The sequence below is a fragment of the Mesitornis unicolor genome, unplaced genomic scaffold (assembly GCF_000695765.1).
Source record: "Mesitornis unicolor isolate BGI_N332 unplaced genomic scaffold, ASM69576v1 scaffold2004, whole genome shotgun sequence".
Classification (NCBI taxonomy): domain Eukaryota; kingdom Metazoa; phylum Chordata; class Aves; order Mesitornithiformes; family Mesitornithidae; genus Mesitornis; species Mesitornis unicolor.
In genome coordinates, this window is record NW_010177891.1 from 94,450 (window position 1) to 105,271 (window position 10,822).

General features: G+C 40.0%; 1 protein-coding gene across 2 annotated transcripts in view; it reads right to left on the reverse strand.

Annotated features, from left to right (window-relative positions):
• Positions 1-10,822, reverse strand: part of DIP2C (DIP2 disco-interacting protein 2 homolog C (Drosophila)) — a 139,293-nt gene that overhangs the window by 15,501 nt on the left and 112,970 nt on the right. For both annotated transcript variants that reach the window (XM_010182260.1, XM_010182262.1), the window contains one exon: positions 9,005-9,066. In XM_010182260.1, the coding sequence (XP_010180562.1) occupies positions 9,005-9,066 (62 nt within the window). The remainder of the gene's footprint in view (positions 1-9,004; positions 9,067-10,822) is intronic.

The following is a 10,822-nucleotide window of genomic DNA, read 5'->3' on the forward strand; positions in this document are numbered from 1 at the left end:
GTCATGTTATGTTAACTTGTGGGGAAAAGTGGGTATTTTCCTATCCTGCAAGAAGCTGATGTCTTGAAAATTTTTGTGTATTAAACTGGAACAAAAAAAGTGAAATATGGAAGGAAGCTGTACACTGAACCTGAAAAAAATGTTGCAGATCATAAAAAAGAGGTTATTTATGTTTAGTGCTACAAGTTTTTCTTTGTTGCTTTGAAATTTAAGTTAATTTTCTCTCCAAACTGAAAATGCTTTAACCATCAGCAGCAGCTAAAATTCAAAAGTTAAAGTTTTGACCACTCAGAAAATTCCTTTTCCTTAGGCTGAAAAAGGTCTTGTCAAAAACTGCCATTTCCCATCTCAACAAAATGGGTTTTTCTGGTGAAAAAAGATAACTATCTGATTCATTAGAAAATTTAACCAAAATCCATTTGTGAGGTATTTAATGCCAGAGAGCACATATGCTTTCATGTAGCTATATCCACTGCACAGGGATTTCCCAGTTCTGACTCAAATGGCCAGGAACTATTGCCATTATAAGCCCTTTCAGATATACATCGCTGTCTGATGCTGAGATTGTGCCTGCCTAAGGCTGCTGGTGGGAAATGGCTGATGCAGCCCCTTCTGATTTCCTATGCTTAGAGGAAAGGTGGGCTCTGTGGGTAACAGGGGCATCCTGGACTGGGGTCAGGGCTCTTGGACACTGAAGACTTTCAGTACATCTTCTCTTTACTCAAATAAAATATTTCTACATAAACTATTCCAGGATTTACAAGTCAATGAGTTCACTCTAAAAATAAAATGGAAATATGGATCAAAGAATATAAGCTCTGCCTCCCAAACTGACATACCCATCCAAATAGCCAGATCAGAAAAGTAGGAAAATGGCATAGCTGAACAATTGGGCAGAAGGCAAATCTGGACAATGAAGAAGAGTTTCCCTGCATCATCCTGGTTTCCTCAGAGCAGTTTTCCTCCCATCACACAACAAATTCAGATAATGGATAAAGACAACTGAGACTGAAAAAGGGAGGTTTTGGATTGAGGCAAACTTTAGCCAAGAAAATGAACAACCATTTAATCTTCTATATGTTGAGGACATATTTTAATCCTGTTAATTCTATAATCAACAAGTTCAGTTAAAGAATTAGCACTAAATCACCTCCTTTAATGTAAAGACTTTTCCTCACTATAAACCTAAATTACAATTCATGTCCCAAATGCCCTGAGGTCAAAAGCAAACGGCTTCCAATCCTTCAGATGCCTGAAGAAAGAAGCAGAAAAGGTTACACAAGGATTGCAGACAGCTCAGAAAGTTGCAAAGGGATCAAAATGAGGCAGGAACTCAGGTCCAGGAAGGGAATATTCAAAGCTTCGGAGATTAAAAAAGTAATAGCAATTTTATCATATAAGACTATGGGAATGTGTGAAAAAAAACAAGCAGTGTTTATGTCTGTTTTCAACCTTGGAGTACTTTAAAATGCTCGGCTTTCATTGTATGTGAACTACATTAAATTTGCTTAAATTAACTTTGCACATTGCGTAAAGCACAATATAAAACTTCCCAGTGAATGCAGTGGACTGGGGCTCTGGAGAATCTGGTCTCCCTCCTGGTCCTACCATACCCTTACTGTGTCCCAGCATCACCCTTCTCTGTGCCTCAGGCTGGTACGTGTAAAAACAGGCATGATGCTGCTCTCAGTCGTTATCTCTTTTCATTTCGATTACAAGCTTCCCACAACACATTGCTTGCTGCTAATTGTTTTTACAGCACCTTTCATAATCACAATTGTGATACGATGATTCTGTTTAATGCAATACGCGTTTTCTATTTCACAACCCTTTATCTTCCCAGTTCTAATTGAGAAAAAGAGATTCCACACACAGGGAAAACTTTCACCATAACAAATTTGGGATTTGAAAACTTTTTCATGTGACTGAATTAACCTATTTGTTGTTAATAAATGATGGAAATAATTCTAGTTTCCCCAATGCAATATTAGTATTTTATATTTACACAATATTTTCAAAGGTAAAATTTCTGAAATCAAGTAATTCGCTTTCACCTGTCCTTATCTTGCTACAAGCTTCAAAACTCAGACCACCAGCTGACCCTGCACTTCTGGGTAAGAACCTGCAGAAAGTTCCCTCTCCTTAACAACCACCAGGGCCATTTGCTGTGCATGAAAAGCTTCCAACACACAGAGCCATTTTTTCAGCTGAATTAAGACTGCAGATCACCGCTCTGAAGAAAAGGTCAGCAGTGTCACGTGCAGCAGTGCCTTGCACCCCTGGAGGCACTGAAAAGGGACCATCCTTTTCACAGGGGACTTACAGGGAAGCCTGGCTAAGCTTCACAAGACTTCATGTAAGTAAGCTCAGCTTCTGCAAACAGACACTTCAAGTGTATGTAACATTACGGATATGTGAGGCTTGAAGCAATATATTAGGAGACACTAAAAGAGCGATTTAAGGGGATATTGCATCTCTAACATAGTATGGGTTTTTTATACAAAAACAGAATGATTTTACTGGTTTTCAGAGCTCTACTTCCCAGTCCTAACCACTCAATCTTCTCACAGCCACAGACTCCACTGACAGGAGCCAATGGTGCCAGAGGCTAGTGATGCTGGAGTGGGTCCCAAAGGTGACAGAGCCCATTTCCAAGGGGTAACCACCAGCACAGCCCTCTCCACTGAATTATTCATAGCAAAAACCTGTCAGCTCCGTGGGGGTCCCATCCCCCTGCTTGAGTCTCACAAAGACTGACTGGGATGAGAGGGGGTGACTTCCCATCTGAATGTTATTGGACGTTTGTCCCTTTCTCCTGCTCTGCAACAGAAGTTGCTTAAACATGAAGCATCTTTAAAAGCTTTTATAACAGGTGCATCTATGAATTTGGTTATATCTCTAGATCCCCATACATAAACAGCACAATCCCTTAGATGACGCTGTGAACAGTCTGATCCTCTTCAGTTTCCCAGGCCATCAGCTTTATTCCTAATCACTGACTATCCAGCACACAGAGACTGAACAAGTCTTGACTCATCCCCTGATGCAGACAGGAACAGCGAGAGAGAACCTTTCCTTCATGCTGAACAGACCAGGAGCTCTCCTCTAAGTCAGAATTGGAAGTGTTGTTATGATGCTTATCAACCCAAATTACTTTTTCTTTCTGGGATATTAATTTCCCCCACATCAGAAAAAGTGCCCAAGGGATTTTTGAGACAGCAGTGTTCGCATGGCAGAAACGAAACACAGTGCCACTAAAAGGCCAAGGCTGTATCTTCTCTAGAGCAAAAACATGAAGAATGGGGAGAGTTTTGCCAGTACCATGCCAGACAGCTTAAACTCACTAATGAGATTCTGCAAGTTAATGGGCAAAATGCCCCAAAGCCATATGTTTCTACAAAGACTCTGCAAAACCAAACTGTATTGTAACTTGGCATACTTAAAACTTTGAGTGACTTAGGTTTGATTTTAAAGACCTCAAAACCCCTCCTCCTCCAGCTGAGTTACCTCTTCTACTGACACCACAGGGCCGAAAGGCTTTTCATTTTTTCCATGATAATAGGTAAAACCTTACATAGCTAAAACACCAGAAAATATTTAAAAAGAAAAGCATGGGTAATGTGTGAAACTTGGAATCAGCGCCACCCGTGTGAGAGGATCCTCGAAGCTCAGGATGACTGGAATGGCACTGCTGGAGGGAGTACCTGGCACAATTCAATCTGTAAAAGAGTTCATTGTGTATACAGCACTGGTGGTTTCTGAGCCGATGACTCGTGAGGGCTGTGTTCTGAACTTCTCACCAGGTACAGAGCACTTCAAATGTCAAAATACTCTACACACTTTACAGACTCAAAGTAAAAGGTGGCTGTAGGTCGAAGAGGGCAATGACAGATTTTAATTATGCCTCTGGACCCCACACAGAGTGAGTAATTGAGGACTGGGATTTTCTGTAACCTGCAACTGGGCTCTGTAGGCTGCAACCCATTACAAGAGTTGGAAAAAGCGCTGCTCCCCAGTGCATCAGGGAGCACTCTTCAAAGTCTCTCTCCTGCTACCACTGGCAAATGGCTTTTGAGTATGATTAATCAATTAAAGTTCCACAAAAGGTAACTATTTCACTGTCACTCGCCATTAGCATGTCTCCTGCTGACACATCTCCCCTCCCAGCCTCTTTTCCCTACTACGTGACCATAAAATGGTTTTCCTCCATGCCGTGACTGTGCTACAGAGCACTGCTGTGGCTATAGCTTAGATAATAATTAAGCTAAGTAGTTCTTTTGTCTGGTAACCCTATAATAAAGAGTATTTTTCCAGGTAAATGGAGTAGAAGTGTTTGAGAATTAGAAAAAAAGCTCCTGTGGCTTTGTTGCTTGGTATTACCCAAAACAATGTATACACACATGGAAGTTTCAGTAAAAGACGGTGGAAAAGGATAAACATTCGACAGCCAGAATGAAAGGGTATTTTTCTTTTCCTGCATGAATTCTCAAAATGCTGGAATATATTAAAATGAAGCCAAAGCCTTAACTGATTTCTTCTGACAGAGCTTGCATTTGAGACTGGGCTCAGCATATAAACCATCTACAAAAATAAATCTTAAGTAACTGTTTTCACAGTTAAACTCTGATATCAAAGTAGATAATTCCTTGCCCCATTTAGAGCAGGACAGTGATTTTCATCATCTTTTTTCTTTATGGATAAGGTTTTGCTATAGAAGAGAATATCAGGATGCAAGGGGATGTTTATCTTTACAGGATTTGCAGGAAGTTTCAACTTCAGGAGATCAATGATCTCCCTCAGCCATCACCAGATGGATCCTTCAGCTCACTAAATAAAACTTCTGAGGAAATCCTCTACACAACATTTTAAATATGAAAGATACAGAAACATAGCAAAAAAATCCTATGTTAAAAATTTGAGCAAAAATTTAAAGCAGTCAAAATATTTCAGTATTCTCCATGATATTTTATTTCTTATTCATACCAGCCTAGTTTAAAATTTAAGGTAACTCCAAAATTTAAACTAGCAGGTTAAAATAGTAACATTTTGAAAACAGTTTTGAATGAAAGGTCTGAAAATCCAGCCTGACCTCCTGAAGAACACTTAAAAACCATTTATTCCTGTCCATGTGAAAGGAACATTTATTTTGTAATACACAAGGTCTATTCTCAGTTTGACGAAGTGGCTCGTTTTGCCAATAAAGAATTTTCCTGCCAAGAACTAACCTGCTGTTAAGGATGTGGGCATGTGAAATTTGTGTGCTAATATCAGAGATGTACTTTTTGTTGGACATTTTTAATACTATAAACACATACTCATATTGTTTTAGAACATGCTGGATAAAAGGGATCCCTGGGCTCTAAATTTACAACTTTAGTGCTACAAAAGCATGTAAGTGTTACAAAAGCCAACATCTTTCAAGTAAAAGGCTTTTTTGTATTATGAGAAAAGGATCTTTCTCTTTCTTTATCTTCCAAGCACTTCTTAGCTTCTGGCATATTTAGGTATCTTGTGCTTAACCACCTGAAAAGCTTTCTAAGGAGAACATGACTGGTCTAAAATGACGGAGTGATCTGAAAACAGACAGCTGGACAAGAATATGAATATATTTATTGTACTTCTTTTTTTGGGGGGGTGGGGGATAAAGTTGTTTTCCCAGAGGAAGCCAACAACCTGACAGGGTGCTCACACCCTGACTTTCGTTGCATCTGCCCCCCCTGCAGATGCCCGTGGGCACACTGACCTGACCTGAGATGCCCAGGGAGTCAGCACCAGGGACCAGCTGTGCTGCACCAGCGCAGACTGCCCTGAGGCCAGCTCATGCGCAGTGAAGCATTAATCCACCTATTTTGCCTTCTGGGTCCGAGTTAACCTCTCTAAACTGCATTGCACTGCAGTGCAGGGGCACATCAGCCACTTGGTGCTAACTCAGGGGTCTTCTCCTGGTGGGACTTGCCTGTCTTTGCTCCCTCTTTCCTGGCCATCCTGAGAACACTCCGACTTTTAGAAAACCAGTGAGATGTTGAATACAACAATACCAATGGATGTCACCAAAAGGAAGTCAGAGGTGTATACTCTTGCTATTAGGATGTTGCTCAGTTTCCAAAAAAGGTGTCTAATGCCATCTGAGACAGCACAGGGTGCCTGGGACATCTCATTAGTGCTAGCAAATACAACATGAGCTCTATGGGAGACCCTGCTGGAGTAGCTGTAGCATCTGAACTGCACTAGATGCTCAGAGCTAGGCACTGAAGCCTTCTTCCAGTATTGTTACTGATGCCAGCCACTGAACCTGCAGGTGGGCCCAGTCCCAGTCATTTCCCCCAGCTGGCAACTATGGCCAGAGCTGCAGAGTCCCAGCAGCCAAACCAGTGAGCTGGTTCTGGTGGCTCCAAACCACAGGGAGGCACAGACAGAAAGGTGCTTGAGAACCTACAACTGGCCCAAGAAGCAAACCATCCAAATACAGAGAGAGCGGGGAGGAAACGTCTAGTTTGGTCAACTGACCACCCCTAGAGCTCTACCCAGATTGTGCACAGGTATTTTGATCTAAACTTCTATCAAACAACAACATTTTCATAAGCTGTAAGTGTGTAAACACATAATTACTGGATGAGCTTGAAACAGTTGTATTCAAACTGGTTATTAATTTTTATTGATGTGGACAGGGTTTGAACAATCTCAAAGAGATAAACTACGGCTGCTTTTTGCAGCATCTAGAAAGTGTTACCATGCCAAGAAAAAAAGATGTTCAGTCTTTTTCAAATTCTGGAAATTATCTTATAAAATACAAAAAATTAAAAATACCCCTCAAATTAAGTGTACAGTGTAAATTTTTCATATTGTTGGGAGACTGGCTGACCTGCAAAGTGTTGGTGCGTTGTTAGTATACAGTCTCACTGCTATATACTGCAATCTATCAGCTACTGTTAAGCAAAAGTGACATTCAGTTCCACTAAAACAGTTAGAAACAGCAAGTGTGAAGAGACTATATCAAATAAAGTTGTTTTCTCCCCTAATTTATAACCCACAAATCTAATTCTAAATTCCACAGAATCGAGTAAATGAGGCACAGCATTAATCCATCAGATTAAAATCTACATTATCATAAACTGAGAAGCCAACTCTAAAGATGATCTTTCACGTTCTGTAGAATTAGTCACTAAATACTAATTAATACACTGCAAAGTCTGATCTCGATAATAATGCTTACTTCTCAATGACATGCTAAGGCAGGGAAATAGTATACCCATGGTTTATGCAGCTTTGAGGAGTAGTAAATCTTATTTCCTCTATATAAATACATATAAATTTAATTATTATTATTAATTTCTATTAACTAACTGTGACTGTTAATGTCTTTTTTCTATATGTATTTGTTTCTACATATTTCCCTTGCAATGAATATTCCATAAATTTCTTTCTCCTCTCAGAAAAAAATAATTCCCAATAAGGAATTAAACTACATTTGTCTTCTTACTTTCCCCTCTGAAGCTACAACTTTAATTTTAATGATTCATTAGCTCTTTCTCCTGCACTTAAATGATGCTTACATGAATCAATTAATCCCATACGGCTGCACGTCTGAGATAGCTGCGATACACTGGTGGTGTGTGTGCCTTCCCAGTGGCCGCAGAAGGAGCTGAGGAGACCACTTGAGGCTGGATGAGATCAGTCCTGGTCACAGTGTTTGCTCTGTTCTTAGGTAAAGAAATGCTCCACTTCTCATTTCTTTTTTACAACATAAATCATTCCGCTTCTCAAGTACATCTCTTTCCAAAGTGAAGGTAGGCTCACGTAACGATAACACCTTTTTACAAAAAGGATTGGGATTTTTTCACTGGGTTCAGTATTGGCATGGACTGTCTCCACAGTTTTCTATGACTGGCTTACGCAGACAGCAGCATCCGAAAGGACGGATCCAACATATGCACAATTGTTGGTAACATTGTGTGCAAAAGGAATAAAGAAATGGTGACAGAGAGTCAAGTATCTCATAGTTCCTTTCTTCATCCTGCCAGACTCCATGTGGCACATGAAAATATCCATATGTGTATCTGACTTAACTATCCAGAGACAATTTGGGCCTGCAGTGCCCTGAGGTCTGCACCCTGCAAGCTGAGTCAGTCACTTCGACAGAGTCAAAGTTGGTGTGCACCTAAGGGGAATAAATTCTCTCTTAAGCTTTTAAGAAAGATGAAAGAAAAAGAACAAAAAAAAAAAAGGGAAAAAAATATTTGGATAATGATTTTTTAAAGGAACCGGGACTGATGAGCACTGTCAATTAAATGTTCACCTTTTCCAGAGCTAACAGAAAACTTTATGTTTTGTTAAAATTTTGTAAAAAGACCACCTGCTAGCCTTTAGTCCAGCGTACTGGAAAACTGAAATATATGTGCATGGCATTTTCTAAAATTACACCTAAAATCACAAGTTTCCCTCCAACCATAAGATTTCAGACATCTCTTTAATACTACTAGTGGTAAATTTTAGTTCTCATTTCTTGTGTATGTACCTAACATTAAAGATGGAACCAGAAAATACCCACAGTCACGGAATGTGGTTGCTCACAAGGGCTGAAGCCAATAATGCATTCCCTTGCAGTTCTGCAGTATTAACAATTGCAGTAAAATCCCGCCATGGTCTCCCCACTGGCCAACAGCTGCCAACCCAGGAGAAACCCCTCCACGAAGATAAATGGCCCAATGGGACTCCATTTCTTAGGGACCTGCTGGGCTGCACCCCCTGAATACAAGTGTCATGAAGCTCTGATGGCAATAAACCAGGGAATCTTGTTAGTCACTGCAATGGTGATGTCAGATGCTTCAGTTTTCTCAATGGTAAAATGAATTAACCAATTATTAAAATGTCCATGTCTGCTCGCTGGTAGGAGTTAGCACAAATTATTTATGAGGACTACAAAGGTTTTCAGGTGTGCTGAAGTAGCTTTCTTGCTAGAAACTCAGTTGTGTGTATTAGAGAAAAAGAAAAAGGTGGTTCCGACCTGTCGTGCCTCAGTGCTCTCATATCAACATACACTGTGGTGGGGTCCGGTCCAGATGTTCCCTGCAAACAACAACAGCAGCTAATCAGAAACTGAAGGCTGGGAGGAGAAAAGAGTTTTACCCCCCAAATAACTGAACGTTCATTTTACTGCTGATTATGCTACTCAAATGACAAGTTATATTTAAGCTACTCATCAAACAAAGCTCAGCTTTACAGAATCAGCAAGAGCACTGGGAAACATACCTACCGTCAAGTACATGTTACCTTGGGGTTTGGAAAAACATCAAGCGGCCGTACTACTTAACCAAACACATGTCAACATAGGTTTTATTTGCTACAGAAGGCCAAGTAATCAGCACATGTGTACATACAAAAGATGTTAAACACATTTTGCCATATAAAAGAAACATGGAAATTGCTGAGGAGACACAGTTTAATGGCAGAAGCACATGGTCAGGAATGTGAAGCATGGTTTACTGAGAGTCTTCCATACATGCAACAGAGACCGTACTTGAAGCTAAAGATAGTAAAGGTAGCACGCATGACATGAACCAATGTGGACTGAAGCGATTATTCTGTTCCTTTTCAGTCTTCCACTGGGTAATTTAAATCCTCGCTTTATGTCACAAACTGTAGCTACTTGAAAAGCAGGAGACTAATTTTAGTTTCCTTTCATGCAGAGATGATCCAGTCTTTTAGGCCTTTCCACCCACAGCTTTGCTGCAGTTTTGTAACCTGTTATGATCTTCCCTTATCCAAAACTCCAAACTCATCACCACTGAACACCATGTGGATTCTCAGTGCTCTACTCTAGGGCTTTTTCTCTGCTGCACACCTCACATCACTGCTGAGCAGAAAGCTACAAGAAAAGCATGAATTCATTTCGGAACATTGGAGCTTTGAAAATTTTCTTTTCAGCAGATATATTCACCTAATCCTGGCGATCTACAGGTGTAGGAACTCCTTTATCAGTTATTTAGATATTTACTACTTAAAACAGTAGGCAAGATCAAGTCCCAGTGATTTCTGTCCCTTTTGGGGCATATTTAGAGTATAATTCTCAACATTATGAATGTCTAGGGCTAATTCTGCATTTCTGCAATGCTGGCTGGTAGTTCCACAATTTGTTGAGCACTAAAAAAAAGCAATGGAGTTCCACAAATAGGTAATTTTTGTATCTAAAAGAGAAAAGAGTCACCACTAGCAATTGATACTTACTGTACAGATACTGACAGTAGCCCACCACCAGAGGAGAAAAAGAGTAATACAGCTGCACATGCATGTTAGCCTCTTTAGCTTGTTATACACAGTACAAGATACAATATCCTCTCTAGCTATTAACGACACGATTTTCTACTAGTAAACTACTAGTAAACTCAGCAGTGTAACAGACTAGTGCTGAGTGGAGAACTTAATTGGAATATATGCAATGTTAAAAAAAAGACAAACCAACAAAACCAAGGAAAAATTTATTTTAAAAATAAAACTAACCCTGAATTGATTTATAAAATAATGGAAACAGTCAAGTTTGAAAATCAAAGACGATCACTATGGTATTTGTTATTTGTGAATGAAATTGTTACAACAGACAGCTAATATTTGATGAAACCTGCATCCAGATAAAGCTATACTGGACATGTTTGTAATTTTATAGAAGGATCTGAAAATCCCCAAATCTCCAGACTCAATTTCTAGTCTGTCCCACTGTTGGAAGCCGATAGGTGGGTATTGAGGGAACATGAAAATCCCCTACCTGCTCGGCCAGCTTCCCCAGCCTGTGAGGCTATAGCAGCAGGGATAGGAGGGATGGGGGGGG